Genomic DNA, 16,977 nt, shown 5'->3' with positions numbered 1-16,977 from the left:
TATAATAAATAAGATATTGTCATATCAATAATTGGTTTGCAGTGCAAATACTTAAGAAGGCTATTCAATTTACTTTCATAGCTACTATACATGTGTACAGATTACAGGAAATCTTCACCTTCTCGTAAGTTTTCATTGAAACGTTATCCTATATAAACTCTGCTTCTATTATTTTACGTAAAAATATATAAGAAAATAATAAAGTTTACATGCATACAAGTTGAAGAAACGATATGAAAATGACTTCTACTGTCGTTTCAAAAAGTGACTAAGATCGAATGTCATATGATTATCCATTATTTTTATAGAGGGTACGTACGCAGTAAAAATGAATCCACAACCATATTTACTCAAGATTATGGCATTAGATTTTGTTGGTCCCTTTTGACACATAAGCCGAATCGAGAGTGCTTAAATTGCAAACATTACCTGAGACCTATATATATGCATTCCAGCCCTGTAGAAACTCATGCCTATTCCCACATTCATAAAAAAATCCTCTGTCTGATATGTATGTGCTTTTTAGATCAGAAGCACAAAATCATATCCTTTGTATTTCATTGTCCCATGGAGGGGAGGCCAATACACAGATGCACCACCTGCAACATGAACGGAAGGAAGTCCAAGGAGAAATTTTTGGTCCAATATCAAGCTTCATTTAGTTGTTATCGGATTCATGATTTACCAGAAAAGGTAAAAACCTTGTTTATCGAATTAGCGTTAACAAGTTATAATATATTTAAATATTACATATTAATTTGATATTTCTGTCATTTCTTTCTGCCAGATGAGAACAAGAATATATGGACAATTGAAAAAAACCGATAAGGACAACATTTCATGGATCAGGTAAATCTTCCTTCCCAGCTGTTACAATTTGCCGTATAAAAACTGAGAAGAACTTTGATGAATAAGTTTGAATTGACAATCAAACAAAAAGGAAGAGCGTTTTTTTTTTTTTTTTTTGTTGTTCTTGGTATATATGCAAGTATGCAGAGTTTAGTATATATACATATAAATCTACAAGAACACATTTGACAGTTACTGAATGTATACCAGTTAAAAGCTAGCTGTTGAGTTTTGTGCTAATTTAATTACATGTGTGAAATATTAACAAAAACAAATGGAAAAATAACGTCGAAAAATTCAAGAATAGAATGCAATTAAAATTCTGATAAACTTCTATAGCACGGCAGTTCGCGTATTCAAGCAAGTTTCTCAGGATGAGTTACTCAGACGACAATGTTTCCAAGTACCTTCCTGAAGAAATCCTGATCAACATCCTAGTAAGAATACATGTATCATTCAGTTTATTTATGTCTGCAATCTTTGGAGTAATTTGATCGGAAGGTCAAGGTTATTGCCTATTGGCAAGCATCTTATAGGAATGTAATTAACAAACTACGCCCATATGGTTTTCTAGTTGCCCTCCATGAAAGCAGTTGCAACCCAAAATTTGTTCGACCTTTTCTGTTATGAAACAATAATAAAATCGATAAACATGGTTTAAATAAGGCCTTAGTTTGATTTTCTCTTTTCCCTCCCAATAAATGATTTTGATTGTTAAGTCTTAAGAGCATATAGAAAACAAATATAAAGATACAAATATACTGAATCCATAAAATAAAATAAGAACTATAAATTTTAATTTGTTAAAAGAACAAAATTAAATAAACTTTGTTTAAAAATAATTTGGTATCATTGAGTGATAGGAAAACCAAATCTATATATATATCAAAGAAAATTTGTTAACAATCTTACCATTAAAACTTATCTAAAATCATGTTAAAAATAAATTCAAAACTTTTATTTATGTCATGCTTTTGCTTTAATCATGAAAATCTAAATTAAAATACAACAAGGTGAACTTTGAAATAAATCAATCTCAAATCTTCTTAGATCTATGAAATATCAAAGTGTATAAGTAAGAAACAATTACCTAAAATAGCTAGCTTTAGAGAATAACGTTACTCAAGATCCTATAATGCTCTTTCTTATGTCTCAAATGTCAAGCAATGAATACAACAAAAAAATCTTGGAAATCTCAATTTCAAACCTTCAGATTTGAGAAAGGGATAGAAGATTCCTAAAGTAAAGGGCGAAGTTGTTTTTCAACGGTAAAAATGGTATTTGATAAGTAGAAATGGTTGGAGACTTGTTTTAGGGAATAGTGAAATGTTGGGTGCAAATACGAAATTTCATGCAACTAAACCCTGTTAAGTGTCTGTTATTTTAAGGACTTAGAAAATGCAAATTTTGAGGACTAAAAAAATTCAAAACTAGTATAGGGACAAAGGTGAGATTTAGAAAAAATTCAGGAACCATTGATGCAATTAATTTAAAGAAGAAAAAAAAACACGAAACACATTGTCTTCGCATACAAACTTTAGGTAGTAGAATGTGTTTCGTCTTTTTTTTTTTTTTTTTTTTTTTTTTTTTTTTTTTTTTTTGAACTATGCATCAATGGTTCTTAAACTTTTATCGAATTTCACTTTAGTCCTTAAATTTATTTGTCTTTTTAGTCCTTATACTTTGCATTTTTCTAAGTCTTTAGTGCAAGACACTAAGCAAGGTCTAGTTGCAATTTCTTACTCCTGCCAAGTGTTTCACTATTCCCTAAAACAAGTTTTTGACCGTTTTTACTTATTAGATATCATTTCTACCTACCACTATTGAAGCGCAACTTCATCTTTTTTAAAAATAAAAAATAAAAATCTTCAACCAAATCTTTAGATCTCAAGGTTTGAAATTGAGATTTCTAAAAAAAAAAATTATTGTATTATTTTAATTATCGTTGCTGGGCATTTGAGACGCCGGAAAGCAAGAGCATTAGAGGATCTTGAAAAACGTTCTTCTAAGCTAGTATAGGTAATTCTTTCTTACCTTTTATTTTTTTGATATTTCATATATTCTAAGAAGATTCACGATTGATTTACTTCATAGTTCGGCTTCTTATTTTGGAATTTAGATTTTCATGATAAAGCATAAAATTATATAAATAAAAGTTTTGAATTTATTTTTAACATGATTTAATACAAGTTATGTGATAAAATCATTATGAAATATTTCTTGATTTCTATAAGTATATATATAGGAGGCCTTTAAAGGAAGGGGTTCCCATTTTTTTTTAAATGGGGATTAGTTGTGGAGCCAACATCACATCAAACTTCAATGATCCGAACCATCTATTTTTTAAGTTGGACCTCATGGATCATCTTTGCAAAATATTAGCCAAATCAGAAATATTTGAGACATCTAATTGAGTTCAAAGGAATTGACAAACACTTTATTTTATAAGAAACAATGAAATTTCATCGTGATAACTAAATAGGAAAATGATTTCCGATTAAATTAAATTTTTGCAAGGATGATCTATGAATCGAGACTTACAAAATAGACGGTTCAGATCATTGAAGTTCGACGTGAAGTGGGCCATACAACTAGTCCCCGTTTTTACCCAAAAACGAGGATTCCTTTGAATAAAAGGCATGTATATATTTATATACATTACTTTATTTTTCTACCGCTCAATGATACAAAATTATCTTTGAAAAATGTTTATTAATTTTTTTTTATTCTTTAACAAATTTAATTTCATAGTTTTTTTTTGTAGTTGCAAGCTCAAATGGGAATTTGTAGTTGCAAAGGCCAAAACGAAATCGTCCTTGGAAGGGTGGCATACCTAGGAAAAAAAACACGAGCTCGACCTTCATATAGACATCGTTGATGGGAACCATAACAAGGGCTGGCATTTTGTGCACTTGCTGCGACAAAATTATTACGGTGTGGGATTTTGAGGTACATGCTAAAAGTGACTTGAGAAGGCCTTACAAACACATGTTGGTCAAGAGCAACAGAAACTCTCTCCTGCATTGCTTGAAGGAGGCATGGCTAGAACACATTGAATTTGCACCACAATTTGGATTCAATTATATCAAAGCCCCGAACAACAGCAGCAGACCAAAACGACGATTCATGTACTACAGGATACATGGAACGAGGATGGCAGAGATGACCTTCGTTGCAACCCAAGAGAGCTACAGGAAAAAAGGGGTGTTCCCTAAGTTACTCGTCGCCACTGAATCTGTAGGTTGTTAAACAAGTCGATCTATAAAAAGAGATATCTTTACATGCTATTGCTTAATAGCTTACAACACTTTTGATACTCTTCTTCACTTAAATAACTCTCCTTCGTGATTGTGATAGAGCGGTATTGTGAAGAAAATCCTCATACTGATCTATTTTTCAGGCTCTGCGCATTCTGAGGGTGAAAGATCTTGTCATTCCATCGGCTGCAGAAGCGGTTGAAATGTCGACTGGTAAATTCGGATTTTCCTCTACGGGTTGGGACATTTGGAAGGAATTAATCTCGGCTGCAAAACAGTGATGTTTCCTGGGGCTACCAGCAGCCTACAGAAAAGATTGCATTCAAATGAATTGGGTGTTTCAACTTTGTTGGTACACAGTACACAGTTAAGGTTCAAGAAAATGGCACTGGAAGAACAAAGCAAGGAGTCGGTTTTGTGTACACATATACACCTGTTTGTTGAAGATCATTTGAGCTTCACCCGCTACTCGCACGTTGGCTCAAGGCATTTTCTGTACCGCTCTTACTGTGATTAAACAGTTTTTGCCGCTTAATACTATGGTCTAGTGGTATTCCTCTTCACTTATAAGTAAGATTTATCATGTTCGAATATTGGAAATAGCGAATTCGATATTAATTTATTTTCCTTCATTTAGTGTAAATATATCGTTGCATGGAAAAAAAAGTAAAATGACATAAAATAAAAACATTTTAACAGTCTTTACTCTCTTTGCTCCTGCATTTTCTCCCCTACAGCAAATTTCTGTAATGTCATTCTTTGTAATTAGTTACAACATTCAATTAGTACAACAACAGTCGTCACAAATACTAAAATAAATCAAGACAAAACAAAAAGGTCGAGGAGAAAGACAGGGAAGACGATATCATATGTAACAAGATCTTAATAACTAATTTAAAACAATGTATTCTACATCAAGGAGGTAACGGAGCCTCCTATGAAGAAATGTGATTAGTTACGTTTCTGGTCCAAACGTCGTTACAAAAATTTAAAAATAAAAAGAAAACAATGGGAGAAAGAACATTAAATGTAGCATGATTAGCATCCTCCATCTCACTATGTACCATCTAGAGCCGAGTCATCGCCTTTCCTTTAACTTGTCATGGCATCTGATGATTCTGATCCCTTGTGTTTGTAATCGTCAAGAATGATATTGCAACCATTCATTACGCATGCATCAAGAAGACCGTGATTCCAAAGTTTGATCATGAATAACCTCCAACACCTGAGTTAGTGAGCATTTGATAAATTTCGCGCAATTATCCAACAAATGACATCAATTAGTACCACAAAGATAAAATTTGGAAAATGCAACCGATTGAAAATTACGTTTAAAAAGTTATATGCACAAATCCTTCCAAATATTACTCAACCCCTTTGATTCAGTGCTTCTACCTTTGAAAAGTTCGATTATCTTGGGAATTATGTTTTATTGACTGTATCATTAATTATGGAATTAGGGAAAACTAATGCAATAGCGGTACCAGAAAAGATCTGGAGAGGAGTTTAGCTCCGGTGCATGAAGTCTTGAGAATGCCTCGCATGCCCAGGCAACATGACCATCTGCTAGCACACTGCCACATTGAAAATGCATCTTTGTCATTACAGGAAATCCCAACAAACTTACGTGAAGTTAAAAATCCCAACAAACTTGACATAAAATACAGAAGGAGAAGTAACAGGATAGTAGAACAAGAATAAGAGAGAACTATAGAGTTTGAACAATATCAGAAAGCCGAAAGCAGCAAGAGATGACTACCTTTGCTTTCGGACGAATGAGTTCCAGAGATGCATAAGATGCTTTTCATCTTTGGTAACATCTACAAAATCATCAAGCATCTGCAACATAACAATGTGCTATTAGATTTTCAGTTCTCACAATAATATTGTTGGACCCAAAACCAATTAGATGTGAGTAGAGAGACCCTAATCTTATGTTTGTAATGCTAGCTTTATTAGTGCATCCGATGCGTGATTATTATTTCCTTAACAGGCCCCTTCAAGTGTAGAGCACAAGACGTAGAGCACGTGTTGTAAAATTGAACCAAGCACACTGATTATTACTGTATTTTCAGCAATGTTATTGTTGGAGCATCCAACCCAAAACCAATTGACTATGGGAGGAAAGGCCTAAGTTTTCAGATAATGTGATCAAACGGTTAGAATACTTGAGGACGGATCTTTCTATTCTTAGCAAGTCAGGTAATTAAAACACCAAGTTTCAAACAAAAACTAGGGATATCCAAACAAACTAGATTCAATTATTTATAATTGAGCCAAGAAAGAACTAAACAGCAATCATCACAAGTAGAATTTTTTATCTTGTGCAACATGAATCAATGTACAATAAGCAAACCCAATCTAGAAGAATTGTTAAGCATACCCTCCGATCATCAAGGTCTGCAATGTCATCATCAACCTCATCTTCGCTATCCCGTTCTGATAATACTTGCTCTAACTCCATGGGCTTCATATAGAAAGAAAAATTCATACAGAATAACCTTACAATAATATAGATTTCTTGCACAGCATAAATTTCTAATTGCAACTATACATCAATGTAGAATAAGTATATATTGTAGTTGATGAATTAGCTCTTAGGAATCTATTCAAGATAACTGCATATAAGAAGTAATCACATCTTCATTTAAATATTCAAAGATTTATTTCTGAAACACAATTAGTTACTTAGTTAGGCAAAAGCATAAAATGAAATGTAATGAAGCTGTCAGAAACATTGGGTATTTCACTTTTCCAAGAAGCTACCTTAGAAACACCAGCAGTTACAATAAACTGTGTTTTAAAAAAACTATGGCAGAATGTGCAAGACAATAAAAATTCACAACCAGAGCATATAAAGTAATCCATGTTTGCTATCTAAAGGCTCAATCACTAACGTTATATTGAAGAGGTCTGATGTAGGACAGTAGAAATAGATAGGAATATTGAAGAGAACTGGACTCACTCCGGCCTTTGGCTTCACATCAAAGGTGTATTAGAATCAGTCGAATAGAGAATTTAAAAAAATTCCAGCAACACACCGGCCTTCAGCCTCACACTGAAGGTGACTTGGAATCACTCCAAGGTTGTTATGCCTCACACACAAGCAGGAATCCAGAATTTATTTTCACTTAACACTTCAGTAAAGCATACAAAGTAGCCCTTTTATAGGCTAACTGGTACATGAATCTGGAAAGATCCACATTAATATACTCAGGAATTCTTAAGACTAATCTATGACACCTAATACGTTAAAATTGTAACGTAGAGAGACTCGAACATAAAGAACTTGCAGACTAATCTGTATTTATTACATAAGAAAGTAGAAAGACTACTGAATTTTTAACTTGGCTCCTCCATCAAGGTCCCTTGCACATAATTCTCTATCCAAAAGCCTTCACCATAATTTAACAATGGGTCCCTCTCAGTTACACCGTAACTACAACTCAGTTTGGTCACTTATTATAGAAAATACAACCACTTTTGCATAACTGCACTACGACAGTAGTGCTACTTCCCGGGGGCTAAAAAAAGCTGCAAATTCAGTCTTTGGAAGCACAAAACCCACAAAAATCACTTCTCAACACCAAAAAAGAAATACATGCAAGGGGTACATGCTAATTACTGAATAGAATGCATTTATAAATAAAGATGGAAATTCATCAGCTCACAAACCATAAGCAAACTAAGTATATAAACAAAAACAGGAAAGATAATGACAAAAATACTCTCCAATTGTTTAAAAGAAGGATTATTACAGCTCACGTATATCTAAGTTTCGCAATGGATAAAGAAACATATAGTTTAAGTTTCAAACTGTTGCGAAATAAAAGATTTGAGTTGACAGCAGATTGTGGTGTGACAGAAATAAAAGCAGAATTAAGCCTACGAAAAATGCAAACTGATGGAGAAACAAAATTTGGAACTGCTATTGGGTTTAAAAATCAATAACTACCTGAACTCTATGAGAGTGAAAGAACTGTCGTTTCTGCAGGAGCATACGGCTGACAAACAAAAATTAAAGAACTGTGAGAATTGTCAAAATAAATTCACAGCCTCAATTATGGACACTTCAAATAAGGATACCAAAAGCAGACACAAGTCTCTGCTTTTGATACTCAAAACGCGTCCTAAAGTGAAGTCCACAGACTGATAGTAATAACAATGAGAAGAACATAAATCAAGTAATGCTTATAAGGAAAATCAACAGAAGCTTCTGGAAAACAATGGAGAGAAACCATAACACAGGTTTACGTACTTTCTTGGCTCTGAACGCTCTGCAGCTAACTTCCTTATTTTAGTTGGTGGTGCATAATCACTTCCAGATAGCAATTTAACACAATCAATGTCCGGAGATGATTGAGCAATGGAAATTGTAGCACCATGACCATTAGAACTTGAGGTAGCACATTCTATACATTCTACAGAATTAGGATGATCATGACCACAGTTTTCATGTCTACACCTTCCATTTTGGAAATCTTTTCCACCGGGGAGCAGATTGGGAGCCTTCACACCTTCACAGGATAGAATATCCAAGAAATACAGTTAAATTTTGGTCTTCCCAACAAAGGCATGTAAGAAGAGAGATAATTGAGTAAGTAAAATCATTCAATCTTCCGTTGAATCCCCAAGACAAAAATTTTAAAACAGTCACATCTGTAAATTGTGCTGCACAATCACATGTTTTTTTTTAAATAATTAATATATTAGACATTTTATTTAAATACCACTTTTGGTCCAAGGGAAGCTATTATTAAACTAAGCATGGCTTGGATTTAAAACTAACCACAGTCAACCCGATTAACACTCAATCATAATATCACACTCTCAACTGAATGTGAGCTGGGATTTGTCATCCAACAGTCACTACTATCTAACTTAAATTGAACTTGGTGGAACAGTGAATAGTCAAATCAAAGTATGTAACTGAACTTGTTAAACCAATAAACAAGTGTTAGTTAAAATACTAACTTCAAACCAATTCCATATGTTACATGTTAGAGATCTTAAACTAATAAATTGTTATGTTGATCACAAAGACAGGCATTGACTGATATAACAGCAAGAATATCCAACAGAGTTCAACAAAATTAGAAATGGGCAAACCAACTAGACCAGCTATTTCGTAGTTAAAAAGGGAAATTTGTAGAGAAAATAGATGAAAGGAATGCCATAATACAATGCTGGAGTTGTGGACAACTTTACGACATGCATCATGAGCCTCATATTATTATATAGAGACATTCTTAAGCATTAGCTTAGTTGTGATCAAGAGAAGGGCAGAAACACTCTAAACCACTACCCACAAGAAAAGAGGATAAAGTTTTATAAAAAATTAAAATTTCTCTAAAGCAATCTTGATAGAGACTAAAGGTACTCTGAATGAGCCTAGGGTGATACGCCTCTGCACATTAACAGGATATGATGGAACCTGTCATCTCTTTGTCTTGAGTCTCCTTTCTTTTTCACTACCTGGAATGATCAATCCAACGGAGTACGAAAGGAAAACTTACCATCACCATTCTCCAAATGTGCCTCGTGTGCCCCTCCATTGGCAAGGCTAGGTGAGTCTAACTCCAAGAATTGTATGTTAACGTGGTTTTCAAGTTGACCATGGTTCTTTGGCCTATGTTTTCTTGACCTTGAACTGCAAAAAAAGTTATTTCACCTGCTCAACTCTCTGAATTCTTCTAAGAGAACAAATAGGATATTAACCATTAGCTTTAAGTTGTACCAAGAAATTTAAACCGACCAGAAGAAGAATGTTTGAAGTTGGGGAACTACTCCATCTGCTACAGTCTGTATACAAAAAATGTAACTGGATATGATTGGGGCATAGAACTTGTTCATGCATGCTGAAAAAAAATCAAAGGGAAACATAAGCCAGTACTGGAGTGCCTATGAATTGCTTTTGTTCAACATATGAACCCTAATGGCAACAAATATTTTGAACTTGCACAAAAAAGATCCGCACTACTTCAGGATGAAAACAATTCTGACCTCGGATCTCAATAGTTCAACTTTCACAGAAACGTTGACTGCCTGATACTCTCCAGTTACCTACACAATAAATGTTTCTTCAACAACCTCTTCAGAATAAGCAGAAAGTGACAAGATATACTCAATCACCAACCCAAAACTCAAAGTTGAATAAGTCATGTGAAGAGCACAAGTGATAACGCAGACCCTACAAGAAAAAAATGAAGGTTCACATCAGTAACAAGCTAAATTAGTATATAGTAGTAAAGCATGTAAAAAATTAAAACTAAAAACAAACAAAAGAAGCATGGAAATAGGCTACTTAACAGAAGAACAATAACTTTCAATATTATGGTTCAATAAATAAATTAGGTTGTCAGGAGAGAAATATATGCATTATGAATAAAACACTGAAACTCTAGCCAACACAAGAGGGTATGCTGACATCATATCACAAATAATTCAGCCTCAAATGTCAAATAAATCTCTAAATTATAAACAACCATCGATTCTATTTTACAATTAAACACAGAAAAGAAGGTATAACATATTGAAGAATTAAAGGTTAAGCTTCTCAGGAATAAACAAATCCGCACCATGTGTGCACACTGGAATATGTATGAAAAATTAATCATTGATAAGGACATAACTAAGAGTTTCATACTAGATCAGTATTTCCTACGATATTGTATATGAAAGCATTTATGTTTAGAGTATTTCCACCCAATCTTTCTGCAGATACTGAAAATACTTTATAGGTTTTATGCAAACTTTAAAATACAAGATAAGGTATTCCTAATGGGGAGTAATTCTCCTTTCTGTCCCTTACTAAAGGAAACTTGGCTTTTCTACAATTTATGCTAATTTATATCAAACATAAATGGGACAACATAGAAAGCAATATCCATACTCGTTCATACCTTGAAGCTTGCACATTGCATCAAGCAAAAGGGACAGGAGAAGTCCTCAGTAACTGAATGTTCAAAAACAAAAAGTACACATAACACTTAGGGTTTCAGTAACTGAATGTTCAACAATAAAAGCTTCATTGCTGATGAAAATGAAGTTCAAATAGACAAAAACATGATTCACCAGAAATTTATAAGTAGTTGTCTATATGTTAAATAAGTGGAAAAACAAAATCACATATATTTTTCTTAAGAGTGCATACTACCATGCAGCCAACGAAGCCATTTTAAATAAGAAACTAGATAATGCATTTACTCTGACAGAGGGAAAAATATAAAGAGAGAAACAGTATCGCAGGACACCCATTTTCCTCTTTAATAAAGCTTTACACCTTAAATCGTCAAGAGTCAAGGATCATCATCATGCCTAGGGTTCCATGAGTTAAAAGATGGGGGTGGGGCCATGGGAAACAGAATAAATAAAAAGAAGAAATTTGAGAGTAAACCCAACTAAAGGACAGGAAAAACAAAGTACTAAATAAATCTAGAGACATCAGAAACAATAACAAACTTGTGGAAATTTGTTTTCTATAGAGAAAAAAGGGTTTTTTGATAATTACTTAACAAGTATGGTTGAAACTTCAGATACAAATAGCCGTTGTAACTATAATAATAGAAAATAATTACACTTCAGAGGACAAAGAAATTGATAATACCTTCAGTCTTTCGAAACGTGTTATTGTAGTCCCTGTAGTTGAATATTACAACCCCAGCCCTGGACCTAGAAAAATAACATGCAGAAAAATATATTAATTGCCCTCTTAAAGTAAGCAACATAATGTCTTCTTGAAGTCCTCGCGGAAAAAATAATGTGCTTGAGAGAGAGAGAGAGTGCTTGTGTGTGCCTCGACAAACTAAGAGACTCAATAAAACGGAATGATTTAAGGTGGACTACCCCATATTAAAACTCTACATCAGTAGTCTTGAAAATAAAATCATTCAGGGCAATGGAAATAAGAACTACATTAAAAAAAAAAAAAAAAAAACATAAACATACTTCCATATGTCTGACTGTGTACTTAAAGATAGAATTTGTACCTCTTTCTACGCCTTGCTTGGATTTTATAACGCAAACATCTGCGAAGAAATAACGGCTACAACATAGAAAGGGATTGATGAGAATACAGAAACATAGATTGTACCTTTTTATAAAGGGTACACCAAGACCTCATAACAACCCACACATATGGCAAACGGAGTGCACAGCACAGAGCACAGAACTCAGCATTAAATGAGTAATACAAGTAGAAATAACCACATTGGATTAACATTCCTTTTGTTCTTATAACCATAGTACACAAAACTATGCCAAAACACCGAACGGGTCCAAATTTGTAGTAATGTTTTCATCAAACTATTAAAATTGCTAATGAGGATCATTACAAACTTACAAGTGCAATGACATTTGAATGTGCATTCCTGATTAAACTTTGATAACCACGACTTTTACTGAGTCGAATACCGTGTATGAACCCACAATTCCGACCGAAATTAACATACAACACAATTAAACAAAAAAAGTCGAGCTGGAACAAAATGCATGAGAGTGTGAACAAACATTGTGTAGAGCACGAGGGCGGAGAATGTTGTAGAGCTCAACTGGCTTGCAATATATCAATAGACTCTCGTCGATAGCAACCGCCTCCTCTACCGGCACATGTGCACAAGAATTCTGACGGCACATCTTATATACCTACGGCTACGGCAAACAATACAATCAAAACAAACAGCAAAAACATCAGAATTCAGGTTTTCGGTCTTCACATAGATCTGATACACAATGAAATTTGAGCTATAACCTTGATTTAATTTTGGTTAATTGAAATAAAGCTATAAAATTATCAAGAAAAATACCAGTTCAACACAGAGAGCAACCCTTATTTCGTTTAAGGAAGAGAAAATAGGTTGCAGCGAGGGAATGATTAGCTTTGTTGAACGAAGACAAAGGAGGCTCACCGGTTTGAAGGTTGCGCCGGAAAATTGGCCGGAGAAGAGAGAGTTTGAAGCTCTTCGCTTCCAGAACGCAGCCGAGGAGCGGCAGAGCTGGGCCCGTAATCTTTAGAATCCTTTTTTTTTTTTTTTTTTTCACTTTCTTCGGCTTGTAAGGAGTGCTGGAAGCCTGGAAGTCGTTGGGTCAGGAAACGGGAAATTGCACAAAGTTGGACTTTTTCATTTTGGTTGAATTATTTGATTGTCTCGGTAAAGACAGAGATTTAAAAAAAATAATAATAATAGTATGTTTGGGTTCCTTAATTTTTTTTTTTTTTTAAATAATGAGGGAATACATACAATGCTAAGAATACGGTGCAGGTTAAGGGCCTCGATAAAAATTTTGTCAGGAATTTCAACCCCTTCTAAATCAAATTACAAGATCGAGATGCAATCCTCAAATAGAGAATCTAAGATAATATCTGATGGTTCTTCAAACCATATCACATGATTGGTTACAGTCAAACTATATTTTGCCAGAATAAATAGGGTTAATTACACAAACATCTCTTGAGTTTTATTCTATTTTCACAAAACTCCTTCACGTTTAATAAGTAATACTTACACCCTTTGGAGTTTTGATTCACTTTTTCAAATACCTCTTGTGAAGAATATTTAGTCTATAAAAAAACAAATTCACTCTTATAATCACTATTCTAAAAATCTCTGCCTAGCACCACCTAGGCCCTGCCTAGGCGTTAGGCAGTTGGTCACCACTCCAATTAATGCCTAGGCGCTTGAAAATTAAAAAAGGGCGCCTAAACCTACTGAGGCGTCCGCCTAGACCGCCTAGCTCACCCAGACCCGCCTAAGTACCCACCTAAGTTGTAACTAACTTAGACAGAAAATAGATAACTTTCATTTTGGATTTTATTTTTTTCAATAAATTGTAAGAGACTTGTTGAATACTTAAATGAACACACATTATAGGCTTGTTCCCCATGTTTTCATTATGTTCCAATACTTAACAATATATATATATATATACATGTCATTCTATTTTATAGTTTATGATGAAATTATATATATTTTAAATATAAACAGACACTTATTTACATGAAATATGATAGATTTACTTAAATCCGCCTAGACGCCCGCCTAGCTGTTAGGCCCCAACTCACCGTCCGACTAGCGTCTAATGTCTTTTAGAACCTTGCTTATAATTAGTTACTTAACAAAATAAAAAAATTATAAATAAATAAAAAAGAAATCAAATAAAAATTATACAAAACATTAAAAAAAAAAAAAAAGAATGATAAATCCTATTGGAATCCAAATATCTAACTTATGTTTGTTTTTCCACTGGTGCCACTAACATGCACTCGCCCCACAAACTCATTTCCCTCATTTCTATCAATCCCTCCCAATCTTCTTCTTTGTCGTTGAACAATCCAAAAACTTTGAACAAAAGAGATGATGTGTCAACGAGAGTATTTTCTATAAAGTATGAAATTTTGATAAATAGAGCGAAACAGATAATGATATTTGTGGAGCGAAAAATAATCGAGAAAAATTTGGAGGCGACACATGGATTCTAGGGTAAAAAGACAAAATTACACTCAAGGTACACCGAAGCTTCTACGCGCGAGCAGCGGACAATCATCACTCAATCAAGGTCAAAAGTGATCAAAATAGGTATTTATTCAAAATCTATTTCATCCATCCTCATCAAATCCTCCCCACAAGGTAACTTCCAAATTATTTCTTTCAAATTATATTAATTAGCTAATTAATTGATTTAGTACTCAATTAATTTATTAATTAGTTATTTGATTGTAATTAACACAAAAAAAATACCTCATATGGCCGGTCCCCATTCTCCTAATAAGGCCGGCCATACCCCTATAAATACCACTTCATTTTCTCCAAAAACCTAAGTTGAATCCTCTTGCAAAATTCTCTAAATTCTCCAAACATTTTTCCCTCAAAATTTTAACTTTGGTATTAGAGGTTCTTCGGCCAAAGCACCCCCAAAAAAAAAAAATCATCGTGGGCGCGTGAGGCTATTGGCCTTGACCTAAGGTGTTAATTGTTTTTGCAAGTGCATTTTCGTCAAAGAACAAGAAGGAAGAAATTTGCATTGACAAATTGGTGCTTTCATTGAGAGTTTGAGTCACACACTCGTAGAAGACTTTCACATTCAAGGTTTTTCGTTTTCTTGTTCATTTGTAGATTTTTCGTACGTTCTTATTTTTGGAACTTTTTATTTCTAAAAATTCTTTGCTAAAACCTAAAAGAAAAGTACAATGGCAAGAGATTCGGAAACCTCAACGAATAAAAATTTCAACGTTCAAGAAATAGGATTGCGGCGATATACAAGGCTCAACACAACGATGAGTGGAACGGCACCACCCCCACGAGGCACCACCGTAGCAACCACCACGGTGACCACCCTCGACAAAACCCACGACTCAAGCCGTGCCACTCCAAACTTCAAAGGCCCAAGCCCTAGCCGAGCCGGCCTAAGTTGCCCAAACCTAACAGGTTGCCAAGTCGAGCCCTAGCCTCGTACCCACGTGCGCCACACGCCGAGCAGGCTGCTCTCGTGGCTTTCCAAGCAGCCTAAATCAGTTCAAGATTAGTTCAACCATCCCGGCTTCAAATTTATGGGCCTACGATTGAACCAGAAGCATTTTCACCATATTTCTCCGCAAATTTGACATTCCCCAATTCGAATCTCGCACCCAGAGTCTACCACACTTCCACTGCTTAAGGAAATGCATTCTTTCCAAGCTCTTCCAATCCAAATGGAGAACAACACTTGTCTCGACAAGTCATATAGTTGATGAGCGCCCTCGCACAGCAGACGACCTTGGTGAATCAGCTCTTGCAGCACACCAAGATGTAACGTGCCCCGGACAAGGTGTCCTGAAATAGGATAAGGGCAAACGAGGAACCTCTCAAACAGTGTCCCGGCAAGCAGCCACTCAACCAGCCATGAATCGAGCTTTCGGGCAGTGTACCTTCCCGATTGGGCCCTCGAGATATGGACATTGTTTTCAAGGAAATGGTGCTGGATGAAGATTCTAGGAAGTTCACCAATGGTTTTTCTCTACATGTGGGTTTTGGTTGGGAAAGCTTATCTATTTTGTTTTCAATTTTGTCTGATTGTTTTCCTATGGTATGTAGGCTTTGGTTTGTGAAATTGTTTTGTTCAATGATTGGCTTAACTCCTGCATCTTCTTTTGGAAGTTTGAATAGAGTGGCTGGTACTTGTGTATTGGCGGTTGAAATTAAAATGGTTTCCTGTGGAGGGTGGCTAGAAGAAATTAAGGTTTTATTTTCTTTAACCCAGTTTTCTTTCGCAATGACTTCTAATTTCTTTTCAGACTCATAATACTTTTCAACAAAATTGATGGTTAGTTAAGACAAGTAATTGATGGTTGACTTGACTTGCGTCGAAGTCCGAAGCTGTTGGAGAAGTTTGTTCTCCTTGGTCTTGAGTGTTAGGTTGGTAAACTGGATGGGTAACTTGAGAAGTTGTTTATATTGATTTCAATTTGAAATTAATCAAGTCATTGATTAATTCTTGTTGAGTGACAGTCGAATTTGTTTCTACTGCTTTTAATTTTTTGTTAATTAAAGAATTGATTAAGTTTTGATCTTGACCTGCTATGCTAGCAGATGTGGATCCTGAAAAGGAATTCCTATTGGGTGCTAAGCATCTGTGGGGCTGAGGAAATTCTTGTAAATGAACATTTGATTTTCTAGCTGGACGATCAAAGTTAATTTTAACTGTTTCGTCAAAATATTGTTCTATGTTGTCTAGGTTGACCAAACTATTTTGAATGCTAACTGGTTTGCTTTCGTTGATCAAGCACCAGTTTGAAGGTAGACTGATATCTGACCACCTAATGGTTCTGGGTATTTTGATATTGGCATTGTCTTGGTTTGTTTGGATGAGGAGTGTGGTCTCTAGGACTTTTGACTAA

The 16,977-nt window shown here is 34.7% G+C and overlaps 1 protein-coding gene across 4 annotated transcripts; it reads right to left on the bottom strand.

Annotated features, from left to right (window-relative positions):
* Window positions 1-4,928: 4,928 nt before the first annotated feature.
* LOC137723510 (polycomb group protein VERNALIZATION 2-like) lies at window positions 4,929-13,213 on the bottom strand. Of its 4 annotated transcripts, none has more exons than XM_068462709.1 (15): window positions 12,911-13,213; window positions 12,657-12,755; window positions 12,095-12,150; window positions 11,713-11,777; window positions 11,009-11,061; window positions 10,243-10,296; window positions 10,110-10,169; window positions 9,862-9,908; window positions 9,623-9,756; window positions 8,365-8,623; window positions 8,062-8,110; window positions 6,490-6,573; window positions 5,866-5,945; window positions 5,591-5,680; window positions 4,929-5,331 (listed from the first exon to the last, which is right to left on the bottom strand). In XM_068462709.1, exons 2-15 carry the CDS (start codon window positions 12,738-12,740, stop codon window positions 5,199-5,201), a joined length of 1,248 nt encoding a protein of 415 aa, XP_068318810.1. In that variant the 5' UTR covers window positions 12,741-12,755; window positions 12,911-13,213; the 3' UTR covers window positions 4,929-5,198. The 4 variants fall into 4 exon arrangements, with proteins under 4 accessions (XP_068318810.1, XP_068318811.1, XP_068318808.1 ...); XM_068462710.1 differs by having other exon boundaries at window positions 4,930-5,331; window positions 13,013-13,213; XM_068462707.1 differs by having other exon boundaries at window positions 4,931-5,331; window positions 12,615-12,755.
* Between the last annotated feature and the right edge of the window lie 3,764 nt (window positions 13,214-16,977).

The sequence above is a fragment of the Pyrus communis genome, chromosome 17, assembly GCF_963583255.1.
Source record: "Pyrus communis chromosome 17, drPyrComm1.1, whole genome shotgun sequence".
NCBI lineage: Eukaryota > Viridiplantae > Streptophyta > Magnoliopsida > Rosales > Rosaceae > Pyrus > Pyrus communis.
This window is presented reverse-complemented; position numbering and strand designations above follow the sequence as displayed.

Bases quoted from the DNA above. Each gene is read 5' to 3' on its own strand.
- LOC137723510 (XM_068462707.1), bottom strand. From the start codon at position 12,740: ATGTGCCGTCAGAATTCTTGTGCACATGTGCCGGTAGAGGAGGCGGTT. The intron at 9,757-9,861 runs GTCGGTTTAAAT...CTTTTTTTGCAG, and splicing joins CTTCAAACATTCTTCTTCTG to TTCAAGGTCAAGAAAACATA. The intron at 5,681-5,865 runs GTAGTCATCTCT...TCAATGTGGCAG, and splicing joins TCATTCGTCCGAAAGCAAAG to TGTGCTAGCAGATGGTCATG.